We start from the raw sequence: 19,394 nt of genomic DNA, 5'->3' as shown, positions 1-19,394 counted from the left end.
CTCAACCTCAATTCCCTTATCTCCAACTACAGAAATATTCACATTGTTATAATGCCCTATCCTTCATAAATTAATATCAAGAAGATTTGCAGGAGAAGAGACACTTGAGAGGGCTAGAAAGGTTTGAGACCTGAAACAAAGTGATCAGATCAAACTATCCACCATTTCCCTCCCCATCCCCCCTGCATCTTCATTCTGTCCTTCAATTCCTCATCCACCCTCTTCTCTTTCAGGCCCTAAACCAAGGGAAGACAATGGCATTAGGGATAAGGGGGACTGGTTGGCAATCATCTAGTTTTCATGGTGTAGTGAAAAGGGTATCAGAATTATAATCAGAAGATCTAGATCCATATCTTTGTTTCATGTCTTACTGGCCTCTCTGAGCTTTAGTTTCTTTTGCTGCAGACAAAGGATAATAGTCCTACCACTCAGGCCTGTCATGAAGATGATATATATGAAGGTACATTGTAAAGTATTGTGTTACGGGCAAGTTCATTTTTATGAATGTAATTGGACATGGGGCCTGGTGATATTCTCTGGTTATAGGTTACTGTTCTCCCTAGGAGGTGGTTACAGTAGGGACATTACAAGATGTAAGTATGCAAGCTCTTTGGATATGTAGAGTGGGTGATAAGTACAACTGTAAACTGGAATCCAGGGCTGTAAGAGTGATAGGCCAAGTGTGTATGGATTCCTGTGAGAGGTTGAGACTGAACACAAATCTGTAGGTTACTGAGAGTTTGGGATTACACCTGGGACCTGGTTTGCCACATTCTCCCAGCACCAACACCCATTTAATTAACCACCTCCCACAGGAGGCCCTAGGATGCTTGTTAAGGTCTCTCCATCCACCTGGCTGGGGAATCATAGCAGAGGATTGCTGGCAGAGCTGACGGGCCAACACTAGAGGGGGTGGGAGGTGCAGGAGGTAGCGCTGTCCCAGGCTGTGGGTTTGAAACTCACCAGTCAGGAAGTGAGGCCGACAGACGGAAGGGCGGGCAGGGGCACGGAGTTCTGGGGCACAGCAGAAGGGGCCTTCTGGGGTTTGGGGGCTGCGGGGCCATGGGCTTCGGGGCCAGAGGTTGCTGTTAGCCTGGCAAGACCGGTCTGGGCAACATGCATGCCCAGAGGCAGTTGGCTGTAGCTGCAGTGAGAGCAGAAGTCAAACGACATGACGTGGCCAAGAAGGCTCTAAGCCGCCTCAGGACACTGGCAGATAGGGTGGGCGACCCGGAACTTCGGGACAGCATCCGAGACTCACTGAACAGCCTACAAGGTAAGAGAGAAGGGCTCTCTCCCAACTTGGGTGTATCAGCGACCAGCAGGGGTATAGAAGGGTTTGCCAGGTCATGCATTATTTCCCAATCAGCCACTTCCTTGTCCCCAAAATGGAGCTGAGACTCAGGGGAAGAATACATTTGGAAAGGATGGAAAAAGACATGGGAGGTGTCGTGGACTCTTTCTCCAACTCTGATCCTTCTCCCAGGGGATCAAAATACAGGTCACTGCTGAGCTGATCTTCTTGGCAATGGAGAAGTGGGTGAGCATGGGCCGTGACAGACCCATGGTAGACTTGGACCCTGCCTGGGGAGTCCAGGGCAGGAAGCAGTCTGGGGCAGGAGGTTCTGGGACTGGATAATGTGTTCATTCCCAGGACCCATGAAGGATCAGTGACCTCTTGTTCTCCAGCTGTAGAGAGAAACACACACACACACACACACACACACACACACACACACACACACTGAAATACACCACACAGAGACTCTCATGCTTCCAGGCACACACTAACACTCACAGCATGCTCTGCACAGCCGAAGTGCAGAGAAGTCCCCAGGACTCTTCTAGGTCTGCTCTCCTCCCCATGCTCCTGTTCCTGTCTTCCCCCACACACCTTCCGCTCTACCTCCTTACTGCCATTAGAGCAAGTGATGACAACATAGGGAGGAAGTGCTGCCATGGCAACACCATCCGCCACATCCTCTTGCCCACCCCAGCCCTCAATTCTGTGGTGGGGCCCTGGCAGGAACAGCTCATCCATCCATGAGACCCCACCACTAAGGAACTGATGGAGCTGGAGGTGGTCTCTGGCCTGTTCTCATCTCAATCAACTGAAGCGACAAAGAGCTAACAAAAGCAGGCTACTTTGCTCATGAAAGGCGTCTGGGAGAAGCACATCCTCCATCACATCCTGGTCTCTTCCACCCTCTCCATTCTTAGCTGCCTACCTGGGGGTGGTGGGTGGGGACAGTCAAGAAACCATTCTTTCCTTAAAGGATACCTCCTGCCAGATCTCTATGATGGTAAGGGCACCAGACAATAACTTGGGGGAAGGAACAGTTTGGTTCAGGCTCCTAAGGGAGCAGTCTGATCCCCTTCCAATGCCCTTCTGAAACTAGTGCCCCTGTTATGTCCTGTCCTGGACCCTTTGCCAAGAACTACAGCTGACACCTTCCCCACAGCTTTAGTGGTTGGAAAGGCAGACCTAGGGGGAGTGGCCCCATGGGACCTCCTAGGGAGGAACTCCAAGCCCCACCCCTGTAGAAGAAGAAGAAGAAGAAGAAGAAGAAGAAAAAAAAAAAAGGTGGAGGGAGGATGGATGTTTAGATCTTGGTAGAGGATCTTTGCTTAGCCCTGGAAAAGTAGGAAGTGAGAATATCTCTGAGAAGACTCCACTCCTCATAAGTGATATTTGCTCCACTATTTCCCTGAGAGTCAGGATTCTGTTCCCATTGAATATAAAGGAAAACTGAGGCCACCAATGGAAGGAAGGAAAATTAAGCCAGAACCAACAAATCTCCACTCTCTCAGAAAAAGACATTGAAGGGTCTCTTGTCTTGGGGATGGTGTCATCCTGGCGCTGCGGGGGAGAGGGGGGCGGCGGGGGGCGGGCCTCGGGGTGGAAAGGTTGCTGACCTCGGTACAGGCCCGCGGAGGGACTGGGTACAGGTCTTGGGGAGAACAAAGGGCACCCAGCACCCTGGTACAGTCTCCCACTCTCACCCCCCTACCAGGCTGAGCGCTTCGCCGGCTCCTGCCTCCAAGAGCCGCCCACGACGGACTATTATAGTCTCGGCTGCGTCAGGAGGATGGGACGCCAAATTAGGGGAACGCTGAGACTCCCTGAGTCCAGAGAAGGGGTCTACAAGGCTCCAGGGAGGCCTCCTCCGACTCCCATCCCACTTCAGCCTCTGTTCCCCATCGGCCTAACCCCTTCATCCTTCTCCCCAGGCTGGAGGACAGTGAGACTTGAACTCCAGGGTCCCTAGAGGGGTGTGGGGGGGTGAAGAGCAGACGTTTCCCATTCTCTTTATCTCCTCTTTAACCTTCTAAAAGAGCCCTACTCCGAAAACCTCAGGAGACTGAGTGGTAACCAAAAAGAAGCCGGCTCCAGCTGCCTCAACTGAGGGACTCCTTATATTCAGGGCCTAAATACCCCACATGTGGGTAACCAGGTGTGAGGATGGTGCCTCCGTGAATCCCAAATCCCATGGCGGACCCACCACCACCACTATACACCCTGATCCTTCCTCTCTGTTTATCCCCGCTGTTTCTGAGGCACTCTTGGAGCTACGGTTGCTATGGAGACCGGATGCATTTTGGCATGGGGGGGTGTCAATCTGTAGACATATTCCTTCTCCTTCCACCTCGAGCTGGAGCCTTTGATTCACTTTTCGGTCCAGGCTCTTCCGAGCCCCCAGATGTCTCCCCGCCTGATGGCACCACCCCTCCTTCCTATCCTGCTAAGTTCCATGTTTGTCCCCATCCCCTGGGAACACTTTCCAAGTTCACTTTGGGACAGTTAAGTTCAACCTGTGGCCCCATCGATGTATTGCGTATTGGGGGGTGGGTGGAGTGGGCAAGGGAGCTGGGTCATGGGAGAAAGGAACATGTGTAAGTACCTAGCGGAGACAAGGGGTCCTGGGAAAGGGATTTCAGGGTTCTCCACTTTCCCACTTCAGCTTCCCCGGAATTGGCAGTGACCCCGAATTTGCTCTGTTTTCGCCGTAGACTGTCCATCCATAGACTGATTTTTACCCTTATCCCTACATGCTACACCCAACAGTCGCTGTCCCTGTGTTGTGCTAGGGGAGGGGGCTAGATAGTTGTAGTAGATGAGTCCAAGTTCCAGGAAATCCAGCCCAGGGTTTGGGAGGGAAATCCAGTCCTGGATTTTGCACCGCCTTCGCATACAGCCTCTCTGGTGGAGAGACGGTGGGGGGGAGATAGGGTAGGGGGGGCGGGGGCCGCCTCCTCCTCAATGTGAGGGGAGCGCCCGGACACAGCGCGCATCCGGACTGAGCCGAGCCCCGACGAGCCCCCCAGACCCTTCACCCGGATCTCACGCCCCTCCCCTCCCAGACCCCAGACCCGTGGGTTCCCACCCCCTCCGGCTTCCCTCCTTCCTCCCCCGCCGGCGCCTGGATCTCCATCGCCAGCATCCTCCCCGCGCCCCTGCGAATCCCCCGCACCATTAGCTTCCCACCATCCTAAACACCCGTTCTCCGACCCCCATCCGCAGCCCCTGTCCCTGGAGTCCCGATACCCCGCCCCTGACTCCCCCGCACCCGTTCCTCTTTTCCCCTAGCCTCAGGTCCCCCTTTTCTGCCCCCCTTTCCTCCCTCTCCCCTATTTGCCCCCACTACTGTCTTCCCCGCCCTCCCCCGTCCATCTCAGCGCCCCCACCCAGGCTGGGGTGCACGGTCCGGCGCGCCTCCCTGGAGCAGCACCAAGGTCCCGGGGCTCCAACGGGGTGGGGGCGCAGGGCGGGGAGCATGGGGAGGGGGCGCCCCGTGTGATGGGAGGGGGGCGCAAGCGGAGGCGGCGGAGGCGGCGGCGACAGAGGAGCCGGGCCAGGGGCTCAGCGGGGTCCGGGGGCTGGGGGCAGCAAGCAGGGCGGCCCCATGGCCGGGCCCCCCTGAAACAGTCCGGGGGAGTCCCCTCCCCTCCCCAGCTCGGGGGTCTCGGGGCCCCATGAGCCGGGGCGCGGGCGCGCTTCAGCGCCGGACAACGACCTACCTCATCTCACTGACCCTGGTCAAGCTCGAGTCGGTGCCTCCGCCGCCGCCTTCCCCGTCTGCGGCCGCAGCAGGCGCCCCCGGGACCAGAGGTGCGGAGACCGGGGATCCTGGCAGCCCCCGAGGCGCGGAGGAGCCGGGCAAGAAGCGGCACGAGCGTCTCTTCCACCGGCAGGATGCGCTGTGGATCAGCACGAGCAGCACAGGCACCGGGGGCGCCGAGCCCCCCGCCCTGTCCCCGGCTCCGGCCAGTCCGGCCCGCCCCATTTCCCCCGCTCCCGGCCGCCGCCTCTCCCTCTGGGCCGCCCCTCCAGGGCCCCCGCTCTCCGGGGGGCTGAGCCCCGACCCCAAGCCGGGGGGCGCCCCCACCTCTTCCCGGCGCCCCCTGCTCAGCAGCCCGAGCTGGGGGGGCCCAGAACCCGAAGGCCGGGCGGGCGGCGGCGTCCCCGGCTCGTCCTCTCCGCACCCCGGCACCGGCAGCCGGAGGCTTAAGGTGGCACCTCCTCCACCGGCTCCCAAACCCTGCAAGACAGTGACCACGAGTGGCGCCAAAGCCGGCGGGGGCAAAGGTGCGGGTAGCCGCTTGTCATGGCCCGAAAGCGAGGGCAAGCCCAGAGTCAAGGGATCAAAGAGCAGCGCCGGGACTGGAGCTTCTGCCACTGCCGCCGCCGGCCCTGCCGCTGGGGCAGGGGGAGCCGCAGCCATGACCTCTGGTGGGGTCGTGGCTGGGCCCGGAGCACGAGGGAAGCTTTCCCCTCGGAAAGGCAAGAGTAAGACCTTGGACAACAGTGACTTGCACCCGGGACCGTCTTCCAGCTCTGCTGCTCCGCTAACTGTCCCAGCAACCCTGGCTCCAGCCGCTGCTGGTACCGCCGCCTCCGCGCAGCCGACTGGGCCTGCACCTCCAATCACTCTGGAGCCTTCAGCTCCGGGGCTGAAACGGGGCCGGGAGGGGGGCCGAGCATCCACTCGAGATCGCAAGATGCTCAAGTTTATCAGCGGCATCTTCACCAAGAGCACAGGGGGGCCTCCTGGCTCCGGGCACCCTCCTGGACTCCCGGGCCTGTCTTCTGGCAGCGGGTCCAAAGAGCTGCTGGGCGCAGAGCTCCGCGCCTCCCCTAGTGAGTAGGACCAGGGCCTGAGAAACAGGGAGGGTGAGGGCACCTGGAATGCTCAGCTTTGGGTGGGGACCCATGTGCCGAACTCAACTAGGGATGCTTCTCTCTTGGGTGGGTGGACGAACCAGGCTCACTTCTCTGCCGAGGACTGGGGTAAAGAATAAGAGGTCCTGAGGGAGGGCGCTGAGTAGCTTACATTGTGCGACGACATGAGAGCTGACTTGATTTCGGCAGGACTCAGAAAACCTCAGAGCTTTCTGGGAAAATAATGCCCTTGGTCAGAGTGACTGTAGGAAATTGCTCCCCGAGAAGCCCCAGACCCCACTTCCAGCCTCAGCTGGACGCTGGGAGCATGGAAACAGTGCTTTGCCTTGTGCAGAGGAACCTTGACGGTGAGGGGCATGAGGAAGCCTAAGTTTCTCCTGAGCGCTCAGGGCAGGTGGCATGAGAGTGACCTTGCAGGCAGCTCCTCGCCAGGGACAGGTCTTCCCCTGGGCTGAGAGCAGGCTAGTGAGGCAGCAAGGAGGGACTCTTTCTTTCCGTGCAGTAACGGCGGGTTGGGCAGTACCTGCGTGCTTGTCGGGTGGGTCGTGCTGAATACTTGAATGCGAAGTGAGAGGGGGCTGAAGGGAGCCTCACTTCCCCCACTGCCCACCAGGGCCCCAGAACCGTACTGAAACTCCCAGGGGGCTGACCGGGGGTGACTAAAGGGGGCGGAACTGCTGCAAAGGCAATTCTTACCCCCTGGAGACTTGGGAGGGGATACCGGGAAGGTAGTGTTTTTTTTGTTTTCTTTCGGAGGGGTGTCTATATTTCTTATCTTTTTTTCTGGAAGTGAGGCGAGGGACTCATGGTTCGGCTCACATTCCCGGAGAGGAGGCAGGTCCGGGAGAAGCGGGGGCGGCTCCGGGGTTTGGCTGTGGAGCGGGTGGGAGCAGATGGCTCCGGATCTCAGAGTTCCCGCCGCAGCTGTGGCGCCCCGGGAACGTCCGGCCAGTGTCAGGCGCGGGGGCTGGACCCGGCGGGCGGAAGGAGCATCTATCCATCCCCCTCTCCGCTGGGCCTGTGGCTTTTCTCCGCCAGGGAACGGAGCCCTTCCCCACGGTTCTTTTGGAGGGTGCTTGTGGGGAAGGTTATGGGAGAGGGAGGCATGGAAAATCCGCGCACCATTCCTTGGGCTGTGGGGAGGGGTCAGGGCCATCATGCCATTGACCTTGAAAAAGGGAAGGGATATCCCTCACCTCAGTTTCTCTCCTGTGAAATGGAAATTGAGGAAGACCCACTCCCTTAAATGTCCCAGTCCCTCCTCCCAGGGTCTGCCCTGGGAATCAGGCAGAGGAGACCTTCTTCTATTCTCCTTCCACAGGGAAGAACCCACCACTGTCGGATCCCTGGTCCCCCAGTCTGGAGCAGGGACCTACGTTTGGGGATGTGTTTTAAGGGAGATGCCATCTGAAGTATTTTCGTCTTGCTGGCGCCGTTGCTAAGCAACCACTGAGCGGCAGCAACAGCTGTGGGGAGAGCTGGCTAGGATGGGAGGACTGGGGACCACTCTCAAACCTGGCCTTTCTGCACAGCTCTCCGGCCCAGGAAGGGCCCTGGGGGTTAAGGAAAGCTGCAAAAGGAGGAGGGGTAGCTGAGGCTTGGGAGTCCTCCTTGGTCTGGGGCATCCCATCTGATGGCTCCTTTCCCGTTACAGAGGCTGTGGCCAATAGCCAGGAATGGACGTTGAGCCGCTCCATTCCTGAACTACGCCTGGTAGGTAACCCAGTCCCCTTGTCTGTACAAAGGTTGATCTCCTGTCCACTGCACTCTCCTCTCTCCCCTTCGCCTCTTCCTTTTCCTCTCTCTGTGAGAGTAGGGAATAGTTTTCCAGTTATCCAGAGATTCTACCTTCATAGCACCTTCCTGGAGCTTCATATATCCTCACAACTTTTTCTTCTCTAGTCTCCTTTTCCCTGTTTGTCCACGGTCCTCTCGCAGGCTTCTCTTCAATTCTGGCATCTCTCCCTTAGCCCTCAATGTTCTAGCTTACAATTGGGTAACACTTCCCAACCAGTGCCGAGGGTTGTGACATGCCCCTCCCCCACCATACACACATCTAGAATGTATTCTAAACAACACACACACACACACACACACACATACGGTACTGAGTTGCTGAAGCTTCTTCAGTTTGTGGTCCACTTGGAGCCTTGGATCATTTCTTGCCACACTCCTCGCCTGGTCCTCCCTAATGTTCTTTCCTGACCAACTGTCATCCAGGACATGTCGGATCCTCTTTGGATGAGTTAACACTGCCAGTCTCTTTAAGTTCTCTGGAATGTCCAGACCCAGGTGTCCTGCCTCTTCTTAATTCCCACAATCTCTGCCCCACAACCTTGTCCTCAGGGTGTGCTGGGTGACGCCAGGAGTGGGAAGTCATCGCTCATCCATCGATTCCTGACCGGTTCGTACCAGTTGCTGGAGAAGACAGAGAGTAAGTTCTCAGGCACCATAGCAGACTAGGGATTGTGGTTAGGGATCCAGGATCAATGACTAGGCAGTGTGATCAGTGATGACGCAGGGATGGAGACCACAGGGAAGGATGAGGCCATGACAGCTAAAGGAGAGGGAGCTTGGAGAGGTCTGGTGACCTGCGACCGCTGACCTACTACCATCTCCAACCCTTTTGGACAGGTGAGCAGCACAAGAAAGAGATGTTGGTGGATGGACAGACTCATCTGGTGTTAATCCGAGAGGAAGCTGGGGCACCTGATGCCAAGGTGAGGACTGAGGAAGAGGGTAGGCAGGCTGGCTGGGGTCAGCACTGGCTGAAGGAGAGGGTTCTGCTTCCCCAGGTCTCCCTGGGAATAGCATTCAGAGAAGTAGACTTGTTTGACCCTCCATTTGCTCCCTCATCCCCCGCAAGTTCTCAGGCTGGGCAGATGCTGTGATTTTGGTCTTCAGCCTGGAAGATGAGAACAGTTTCCAGGCCGTGAGCCGTCTCCACGGGCAGCTGAGCTCCCTTCGGGGGGAGGGACGAGGAGGTCTGGCACTGGCACTGGTGGGGACACAAGGTAAGGAGGGGCTGGGAAGGCACTACTGATGGCCACTGGGGTATTGCCCAACACATGAAAAAACTTGATAAGGTGTGGAAATGGCCACTTGGATTCTAGTTACCTTCTGGAAGGAGCCTGGTCTCTAGATAAGTGAGTCATTAAACCAAAACAAACTTCCCAAGACCTGAGCAGAGTAAAGGGCGCTCTCCAGGGAGGAAGGGACAGCTATAGTAGCAGTCTCCATTCCTCTGAGATGTCACCTACCTTGTGTTCTCACACTGCTATTTTCCAATGTCACCACCATGGGACACACAAAATCTCAGGCCCTAGTGCAGATAGAAAGCCTCTTCCATCTCTCCCTTGCTACAGCTGGGTCAGGCTGACACCTCTCAAAGGAACTTACCTAAAAACAAAGAGAAAACACAAATGAAATGACGGAGAAAACACAGAGAGCAGAAAACCTTTTAGTTCTCAAAGAAGTGATTCCGAGGTGCTCAGACTCTCCGTGCTGGCCAGGAAAAGCTTTTTCCACTACCTACCTGTGTCGAGCTGGCAGGACTCTCTGTCTGGATGCCTGTCCAGCAAGTGCCTGTTTCCACCTGTCGCTTGCCTCCTGGTTTCCTGCTTCAGAATGAGCAGTCCACATGATACCATGGCATTCAGCCTTTTCCTAGTTCACATGCCAGGTGTCCTTCCACTCAGTTCAGGGTCTGTTGGATTTGCAGGACAGGGTGATTGTTACTCATGAATCTCACCCATTTCAGACCTTGTCAGGAAGCTCCACTCAACTCTGAAGTATTCTTGGAAGACACAGACACACAGAGCTCACGCAGCCTACAGCTGGGCCCAACACTCAAAAAAAGGCTTTTATACTCCATTCCACTGGGTCCAGGAGAGACATTCTCTCAGACCCTGTCCCTAGTAGGCCCAGGGACTGGAGCTCAAGGGAAAGGAAGGCAGGAAAAGTGGGGAAGGAGGCCCAATCCTGCTCCTTTCCTGTCCCCTCAGACAGGATCAGTCCTTCATCCCCTCGAGTTGTGGATGACACTCGTGCCAGAGCTCTGTGCACTGACATGAAACGCTGCAGCTACTACGAGACTTGTGCAACCTATGGGCTCAATGTGGACCGGGTCTTCCAGGAGGGTAAGTGTGATGATCCCAAGATATGTGAGAAACAGGGAGCTAGAGGCCTAGGATAGTCTTAGGGGTCTCTGTATCCAAGCTTCTCTCTGTGAGTGATAGATAGGACATTAGTCTGTGTGGGAGGAAGGATGGATCAGGGAGGTCAGAAAAGTTTTACTTAATAGCCTCGAGGTCTTTGTGGGTTGGAAGAGTGGCAAGGCTACAGGTGGCATGAAGGACACAGTGACAAGGAAGTTGGGGCCTATGTTATCTATTGGGGATTTCTCAAAGCTGGGTAGTGACGGCTGCTCTTGGGTGTCTGCCCGGCTCACATCTCCTTCCCATCCCCCATCTCTCAGTGGCCCAGAAGGTGGTGACCTTGCGCAAACAGCAACAGCTTCTGGCTGCCTGCAAGTCCCTGCCCAGCTCCCCAAGCCACTCAGCTGCTTCCACTCCTGTAGCTGGGCAGGTGAGTTGGGGTTTCAAGGTCCAAAGAGAGATTGGTAAGAATCAAAGGTGTGGCTAGAGATCCAAGGACAGGTACGGAGTACCCAAGGAGGTTGTGGGGGAGAGGCAGATAGAAATCGTAGTGACACCATTTGTAAAAAGTGCATTGGACTGGAAAGCAACAAGGTTTCAAACACCATTTGCAACGTCCTTGAGCAAGTCACCTAAACCTCCCTAGGTTGTCAGGAAAATTATATGGCATACAACTTGTGAAGCCAACCTTGGTAAAATCTAAAGCACCATGACAATGCTAGTCAGGAGTTTTATTATTAATGATAGTACAAATAAATGGTGATGAAATCAAGGAATTTCTCGGATTCCTCATCACTAGATGTAAATGTAGCTTGGTGCGGTGGCAGCATCTCAACCGTTCTGACTTTTCCCATCTGCCTCCAGGCGAGTAATGGGGGCCACACTAGCGACTACTCTTCTTCCCTTCCATCCTCACCCAATGTTGGTCACCGGGAGCTCCGAGCTGAAGCAGCTGCAGTGGCTGGATTGAGTACCCCAGGGTCTCTGCACCGGGCAGCCAAGCGCAGGACCAGCCTTTTTGCGGTATTGGATATGCTGACCTTCCTATCCTCCTGTCTCCTGTTACCCGCCTATCTTCTCTGGTTCCTAGACCCCTCTGTTGGGCCCTTATTCATCTGTCTTCCCTGTCCTTCCATTAGTGTATCCCTCCATCCATCCTCTAACTGATGCCACTGACCATTGCAGAATCGTCGGGGCAGTGACTCAGAGAAGCGGAGCTTGGACAGTCGAGGAGAGACAACAGGGAGTGGGCGAGCTATCCCCATCAAACAGGTGGGTGGTCCAAGGGCTGGGGGCAGGCTGCAGGTAGCTGGTCTTCACTGGCTTTTCTCCCAAACGTTTCTTTCCATACTACAGAGCTTCCTACTAAAGCGAAGTGGCAACTCCTTGAACAAAGAATGGAAGAAGAAATATGTTACCTTGTCTAGTAATGGCTTCCTACTTTACCACCCCAGCATTAATGTGAGTAGCAGAGACTGGCCGGACTTAGGTGCCCTTCCAGCTCTACGAGTTTGTTCCTCTGACAAACATTAACATAATTTCTGGGATGCTTCTGTTCTGTTCTCCTAAGTTTGGCAAGCATGTTAAAGGTTAGGCACCTCCTATGTGCCCATACTGGGGATGGGAAGGTGACTATATCTCCCCAGGAACTTGCAGTCTAGTGGGAGAGCCTGGAGAAAGGACCTCCATCTGGCTGGCCATTCAGGAAATGCTTTCTGGAGGAGACAATGCTGGGCCAAGTCTGTTTGGCTCATCCTCTAGAAGCTCACCCAACCCACTCAGCTCCCAGAGCCCTCTTCCCAGTTCCTCTCTAGCCCATACTATTGGTTGCTTCCCAGCGCCACCAAAGACCCCAACCTTCCCTACACTTTCAACCCCCATCCCCCTCTAGGATTACATCCACAGTACCCATGGCAAGGAAATGGATTTGCTACGCACAACGGTTAAAGTTCCCGGCAAGCGGCCCCCACGGGCCATCTCTGCTTTTGGCCCCTCAGCCAGCATCAACGGGCTGGTCAAGGACATGAGCACGGTCCAGATGGGTGAAGGGCATGGTGAGTAGTGGGGCTCATGACAAAGGGTCAGGAGAGTGGCCAGGGCTAGGGGAAAAGGAGGGGCAGTAAGGAAGTAGGGGCTGGGACTAGATAATTGGGAAGGTGGGTGATAAACAGGGACCACAGAAGGCATGGGGCCCAGAGACTGAGTGGCTCACTGAGGTTTTATCTTCTTCCCCTTCCAACAGAAGCCACTATTCCCACCCCAAGCCCGAGCCCCAGCCCCAGTTCCCTGCAGCCACCACCAGACCAGACATCCAAGCACCTGCTGAAACCAGACCGGAATTTGGCCCGAGCCCTCAGCACTGGTCAGTGAGAACCCATCCTCTATCCACTGTTTTCCAGACCCAAATAGGTTGGGGATGGGAAATGAAATTGGGTGGAAGCTTGGAGGCTGGAATCAATGCACGAGTGGACACACTGAGCCCAGAGAAGCGGAGTGCCAGGCACCAAGTTCAGTCATACCATGTTTATCATAATAGTTAATACAAGTGGGTTCCGGAGCTGAACTGCCTGAACTTGAATTCTGGCTTACCACTTGGGCAAGTTACTTGACCTCTCCATGCCTCGATTTCCTCATGTATAACATGGAGATAATAGTTTCTACCTCAGAGGGTTGCTTTGAGGCTTAAACAAACTGAGAACGTTGTCCAGCACATAGTCAGCCATCAATCAGTGTTTAGAATGTTTGGAAGTGTTTGTTTGCTTGTTTATTTAAAATAACAAGAAACATTGTAACAAGTGATCCTCACAACAACCTTGTCAGGTCAAGATTATTGTCCCCATTTTAGGGATGAAGAAACTGAGGCTCGGAAGATTAAGTGACTTGCTCAAAGTCTCAAGGCCAGTAAGTGGCAGAGCCAGGAACTGAGTGCAGGTGTGACTCTAAACCACTCATCTGCCCACATCCTCAAGAATGATCAAGAGGGGCCTCCTGGAGAGGGACAGCCGAGGAGGGGCACCCTAAAATGCCAAAGCTAGTTCAGGGGAGGAGACAGGCTATGGAGAAATCAGGAAATCTGTGGAGGGGCAACTGAGGCAGCTGTATCCCCCTCCCTAAGACTGTACCCCATCTGGAGACCTGAGCCCCCTGAGTCGGGAACCCCCTCCTTCTCCCATGGTGAAGAAGCAGAGGAGGAAAAAATTGACAACACCATCCAAGACTGAAGGCTCGGCTGGGCAGGCTGAAGGTAAGGCCCTGGTGGGCAGCTGCATTCCCACCCTGGATCCTCACCCCCAACTCCAGATCCCTGGCCTAGTTCCTGCAGGAGGAAAAGTGCCTGAGCTGAGTGCTTGACTATCATTACCACTTTGCACATAATTTAGTGGGGGATAAAAAATGGATAGACACCCTTCAGCCTTGTCCTTCCTCCCATTGCCCATCCAATGCCTTTTACCCCAGCAGTCCCCCAGCCTCCATGCTCAGTGACCCCCATAAGTCTGTAGCTCCTGCTTCCTCTTCTAATGACCCTCTAGCTTCTGTTCCTGCCCTCAGCTCTACATACCACTCCAGCCCCTGCACCCAGAAGCTCCCATGACCCCCAGGAACTTAGCCTCTGACCTCATTGTCCCCTATTGACTCCTCAGCTCCTGGACTCGGTGACCACCCAGCCCCTGTTCCCAGTAACTTCCCATTATCATGAAACTCCCTTGACAGTCCTTGACCACAGTGATCCCCATCTCTGTACCCAGTGAAGCCCTCAGACCCTCAAGATTCCTCCTGAACCCCAAGCTCTTTCATCCCAGGGTTGTGACCCACCTTCAGTCCCCTTCCCCTGTGTTTACTCAGATCCTGACCATCCCTTCCCCTCCCAGAGACCCAGCTCCTCATTGGTCATGATAACTGGTCCCCATGCCCCTGCTCTCTGCCGGGTGCTCAGACCCAGGTTCCAGATCTGCCTACTCTCATGGCTCTTGGCTTCTGCTCTACTCTGCTCCGGGGCCACTGACTTTAGTTCTGCTTTCTCTCCCCATCTGTCTGTCCTGCTTTGTCTCTGGCACTCTCTGTCACTCTTTCTCCATCTCTCCATCTGCCTCTTTTTCTTCTTTCTTGGTCTCTTTCTCTGTTCTGCTCTCTATTCTATCTCTATCTCCTTCGCTTCGGGAAACCAGCCAAGCGCAAAATGTGGAAACTAAAATCCTTTGGTAGTTTAAGAAATATTTATAAAGCAGGTAACAAGTGGGGAGCTGGGAGGGGCGCTCAGCTGGGGTGCAGAGGGGTGGGGGGTGCCCCTGCCTTCCCCTGCATGTGCTCAAGCTTCCTGCTCTCCTCCACCCTCTGCTTCCCCAGCCCCTTTGCCCCACTCCCAGGGGCTTGGGATGGACATCAGGGAGGAAGGGTTTGGGGAAGGCGGCCCCTGTTTGAACTCTCCCCTTAATGACCCCATCCCACCCCCAACCCAGAGGAAAACTTCGAGTTCCTGATCGTGTCCAGCACTGGTCAGACGTGGCACTTTGAGGCAGCCAGTTTTGAGGAGCGGGATGCCTGGGTCCAGGCGATCGAGAGTCAGATCTTAGCCAGTCTACAATGCTGTGAGAGCAGCAAGGTCAAGGTAATGCGGGTAGGGGGGTTTGAGGGGAGAGCAGAGGTGAGTGTCTGAGGAGTCGGAGATTGGCTCAGAGGGACACTCAATAATAACCCCAACCCTTTCTGCAGCTGCGCACAGACAGCCAAAGTGAAGCCGTGGCCATCCAGGCCATCCGGAATGCCAAGGGGAACTCTATCTGCGTGGACTGCGGGGCCCCCAGTGAGCGCAAGGGGGCAGTGGAGGGGCCTGGGAGGGAGCGTTGACTCGTTGGAGTTGGCGGATGCGGGGATACCCATGCTGATGGGCAGGGAGCCGACCTCTGCACTTCGTCCCCAGACCCGACGTGGGCCAGCTTGAACCTGGGCGCACTCATCTGCATCGAGTGTTCCGGCATTCACCGGAACCTGGGCACACATCTGTCCCGCGTCCGTTCGCTGGACTTGGACGACTGGCCGCGGGAGCTGACCCTGGTGCTGATGGCTATTGGCAACGATATGGCCAACTGCGTGTGGGAGAGCGACACGCGGGGCCGCGCCAAACCTACGCAGGACTCCTCGCGGTACGTGTGAGGAAACAGATTGGTGTGTATGTGTGTGTATCCGGAGAGGATCCCAGGGGTAGAGGGTCTGGCTGGTGATCCCGAGAGCCCTTGCCATTGATGCCTGGTCTTGCAGGGAGGAGCGTGAGTCATGGATTCGCGCCAAGTACGAGCAGCTGTTGTTCTTGGCACCTTTGGGCACTCCCGAGGAGCCGCTGGGCCGCCAGCTGTGGGCCGCGGTGCAAGCCCAGGACGTGGCCGCCGTTCTCCTGCTTCTGGCACATGCACGACACGGGCCGCTTGATACCAGCGTAGAGGACTCGCAGCTTCGCTCTCCACTTCACCTGGCGGCTGAGCTCGCCCACGTTGTCATCACGCAGCTGCTGCTGTGGGTACGTAAGTGGGGGTTGGGTAAAGAGTCTTTGAGGTCTCCATCTCGAAAACAGCCAGGCGGGGGAAGCCTGGTATCTCCAAAGGAAGTGGGCCTGGAAATCTTGGGGAGCGGCGTGTGGGTGTCGTGCACGGGGGCGCACGGTAACGAGGCTGTTTCCTCTTTCCAGTACGGCGCCGATGTGGCTGCCCGCGACGCGCAGGGCCGCACCGCACTGTTCTACGCTCGCCAGGCCGGAAACCAGCTGTGCGCCGACATCCTTCTCCAGCACGGCTGCCCCGGGGAGGGCGGCAGCGCAGCCACCACCCCCAGCGTGGCCACCACTCCCAGCATTACCGCCACGCCCAGCCCCCGCCGCCGGAGCAGCGCCGCCAGCATGGGCCGGGCCGATGCACCCGTCGCGCTGGTATAGTTGCCCAGTGGGGGAGACACCCCCACTCCCCCATGGGCCGGGCACGTCCGCAATGGGTGGACCTCTGGACAGAAGCACCCACTCACCTCTCGAATCCGCACCCTGCCCCACGGGAGCACTTCCCCCCACGAGGGCACAGCCCCCACGCCTCCCAGAAGACACCAACTCACCTCCCTCTCCCCAACGAGGCATGGAGACCCCTGCTAAACACGCACCCTCTCCACTGTTTCCACACTGGGATTGCTCTGGGTCTACCTGCTCGGTGTTTGCGGAAGGGGACGCCGGCGCCCGCACCGTGGTACCTGCTCTTGGGCGTTTGTCTATGCCTGCTCGCGTCCCCTAAGGGTGGGGGAAAGGCCCAGTCCTGCCTGTGCTCGACAATCCCACGGCGGGAACACATACCCAGGCTGGCTCCTGGGGCGACGCCAAGCCAGAGGGAGGGGTTAGTACGTGAGAGAGCTAGCCCCAGGACTTGGGGCCGATACTGGGCCCCCACCCCTTCCATGCTAATCTCACTGCCCAGTGAATGGGGAAGGGCAGCGAGGGGCAGGACCCCTGCTGCCCATGGGGGTAGGGGGTCCCCAACCCTTTCCGTGAAAGGGACCATGAGGAGTGGAAATAAGGATGTCCCCCCAACACCCACCCATGGATGGAAGCTAAAGGGCTGGGGGAGCCAAGAGCCTGAGTCCCTCCTCACTGCTATCTTGGGAGGGAAAAGGGATGACATAAGGACAGGCTAAGGGGATTGGGGAGGGGCCTTGTAATTTATTGCTTTGTTCCCCAACAAAGGCAAAGGGGTAGGGGTGGGCAGGGGCTTGGGGAGGGTGTTTCAGGGTAGGGGAAGCCAAGGGTGGGAAAAGGGTGGGGTGGGGTGGGGGTGCTCTTGGGTTGTGTCTGTGACCGTGACTGCGTACCTGTGACTGTGCAGCACCCGTGTGATCTGGGGTAGGGGGCACCCCTACAATGGGACCCCTCCCCCACTATTCTTCCTATCCAGCCCCTTCCTCCCACTGGAGCAGCTCCAGGCCCATCCCTAACCCCATGCTCCCTCCCAGCCAGGGTAAGAAGTGAGGTGGCTGGGAGGGTTTCCAGGACCCCTGCCCCATCCCCAGAAAGAGGGTGGTGGGGTGGACGTACCTGGCCCAGCCCTGCCTTCCTTAATCAACCCAGGCCTTGGGCCATCTGTGTCAGTGGTTTCTGTTTTTTGGGTTTTTTTTGTTTTTGTTTTTGTTTTGTTTGTTTTTTCCGGGCTAAAATATTTTGCTAAGGACCAGGTAATTGGGGAGGGGAGAGGGGCCGGGGCAGGGGGGAATGCCCCCATCTCCTCTGAGGCAGGTGGTGTGAGTCTTCAACAGCAATTAAAGAGGAAATGATTTTGTCTAGGGGGTGAGCTACTGGTCTGTTCTTGAAGAGGAGGGTCAGGGAATGGCCTTGGTCAAGGTGGGGAACTGGAGGTGGGAGAGGGCCAGCAGAGGGTGCCTTCTGTTGGGGCTGGTGTGGCAGGGTGGTATCCGAGGGCACGGAGGTAGCAGCAGGTCAGATACCTCATGTAAAACAGTTCTGGGTTCATGTAATAGGAGACAGACAGGTCAGAATAACAGTGGGGATCCAGGGAGCAGAGAAGTCACTGACTCCCAAGATGACCCCAGTTCTGGGAAGGAGTTGGGGTATGGAACTTAGAGGAGAGGACTGGGAAGGGGCTGCTTGGAGAGGTGAGATGGGGTAGTTTTGGTTGCGAGCAGGAATTTTGGAGTCAGATCTTATTTTGAAACCGGGCCCTCCACTACTTAGCGAGGTTGCCTTGGGCAGGTTGGTGTCTGTTGTTTTGTAATCTGAACAATATGTGTGCAGAGGGCACCTGGTAAGGCCTGTGGAGGACTGCCCGAGGCTAGCCTGCTCACCTTGAGCCCCTGGTACTATTAGGTTAGTGCAAAAGTATTGCTGTTTTTGCAAACCACAATGACTTTTGCACCAACCTTATAGAAGTAGAGCTTATTACAGTAGGGGTCCTTCTTCTGGCCAGGAGGGAAGAGGTGAAAGAGCTCCCAGCACAGAGGTCCCTGGTGTCCACAAACTCCATGGCCAGCCAATGCAGACATTCGACCCCCTCCATGTCATCTACAGGGCCACTGAGGCCACAGAGGCCCGTGGCCAGTGCCACTGCCAACAGCTGCAGCACCTCCTGCTTCAGCATGTAGCCAGTCTTGCCATTTGTCCCAAAAGTGTTTGCCCTCAGAGAGGGCTGGGTGGGGTGGTGTTGGGCCAGCAGCCAGAACAGGCTGAGCACAGCCATCCCACGTGTTGTCACCCACCCTGATGAACCAATGGTCCAGCATCTTCCAGTAGAGGTGGTGCTGGCCCTCAGCCTCTCTCAGCCCCATGATGTTCAGTTGCCGTCGTCGTGCCACCAAGCTAACAAGGTGTGGTTGCAGCAACAGGCCCAGTTCCCATTCATATGGAGGCCCTGGTTCTGCAGGGTCCTAGGCAGAGGGACCACCCAGCACAGCAGCCTGACCCAGGGGTACAGGTACAGCGACAGGTGCAGATGAAGGTATGTGGTCCAGGAAGGCACAGCGAGAGGAAGAGGGCCAAGTAGCAAAGAAGACTCAACTGGGAGACCTGGCCATTTCCCCTTGCAGTTAAGAGACCCTGGATTCCCCCTACTTTGTCTCTTTTCCTCAGAAGCTCAAGAGGAAGAGAGTATGGGGAGGAGACGGACCCTGGGGAGAACGGAGTTACCACAGGGAACCACAGGCCAGGGGGAAGTTCCTTCCATTTCCAGCCAGTGGAAGGTAGTCAGGGTGTCAGCAACCCCCACAGCAGATCCCAACACTGAGTAATCCATGGGGTTCTTTTTTCATGGGCATCATCTTTGGCCTTGTGGGAGATGTAAAGGGTGGTAGTGGATGGGTGACAAAACAAGCCCTCCAGGTGGTGGCAGGATAGGACTCTAGAAGGGGATTCCCTGAGGGGCTGAAGGAGAGCTGCTACTCATGCCACCTTCCTAGCTCACCTTGGATTCCTCACCCTGGATTCCTGCTGCCATCCCCCCTCTCCTCCCCACCCCACCTGGTTGCCATCTGCCACATACCCTGCTCCCCTCCTTTTGTTTGCCTTAGCATGGCTGGGGCCG

General features: G+C 56.3%; 1 protein-coding gene across 3 annotated transcripts; it reads left to right on the top strand.

Moving 5' to 3' along the window:
• The first annotated feature begins 917 nt into the window (after nt 1-917).
• Nucleotides 918-17,643, top strand: AGAP2 (ArfGAP with GTPase domain, ankyrin repeat and PH domain 2). 3 transcript variants are annotated; one of them, XM_019742235.3, is made up of 19 exons: nt 4,260-6,139; nt 7,836-7,894; nt 8,528-8,615; nt 8,816-8,901; nt 9,048-9,195; nt 10,186-10,320; nt 10,659-10,768; nt 11,203-11,361; nt 11,524-11,610; nt 11,695-11,799; nt 12,230-12,392; nt 12,581-12,700; nt 13,454-13,582; nt 14,505-14,564; nt 14,796-14,944; nt 15,049-15,139; nt 15,257-15,479; nt 15,595-15,850; nt 16,019-17,643. In XM_019742235.3, the coding sequence occupies exons 1-19, from the start codon at nt 4,975-4,977 to the stop codon at nt 16,259-16,261; spliced, it is 3,576 nt and encodes a 1,191-aa protein (XP_019597794.2). In that variant the 5' UTR covers nt 4,260-4,974; the 3' UTR covers nt 16,262-17,643. The 3 variants fall into 3 exon arrangements, with proteins under 3 accessions (XP_019597796.2, XP_019597795.2, XP_019597794.2); XM_019742237.2 differs by lacking the exons at nt 4,260-6,139; nt 14,505-14,564 and adding an exon at nt 918-1,276; XM_019742236.3 differs by lacking the exon at nt 14,505-14,564 and having other exon boundaries at nt 4,259-6,139.
• The last annotated feature ends 1,751 nt before the right edge of the window (nt 17,644-19,394 follow it).

This window comes from Rhinolophus sinicus, chromosome 1 (assembly GCF_057876585.1).
Source record: "Rhinolophus sinicus isolate RSI-liver-muscle chromosome 1, RSI-T2T, whole genome shotgun sequence".
Classification (NCBI taxonomy): domain Eukaryota; kingdom Metazoa; phylum Chordata; class Mammalia; order Chiroptera; family Rhinolophidae; genus Rhinolophus; species Rhinolophus sinicus.
This window is presented reverse-complemented; position numbering and strand designations above follow the sequence as displayed.

Excerpts from the sequence above, each read along its gene's own strand:
- AGAP2 (XM_019742235.3), top strand. The coding sequence starts at position 4,975 with ATGAGCCGGGGCGCGGGCGCGCTTCAGCGCCGGACAACGACCTACCTC. Across the intron at positions 9,196-10,185 it reads GGCACTGGTGGGGACACAAG|ACAGGATCAGTCCTTCATCC; the intron begins GTAAGGAGGGGC and ends CTGTCCCCTCAG. Across the intron at positions 11,611-11,694 it reads GAGCTATCCCCATCAAACAG|AGCTTCCTACTAAAGCGAAG; the intron begins GTGGGTGGTCCA and ends TCCATACTACAG.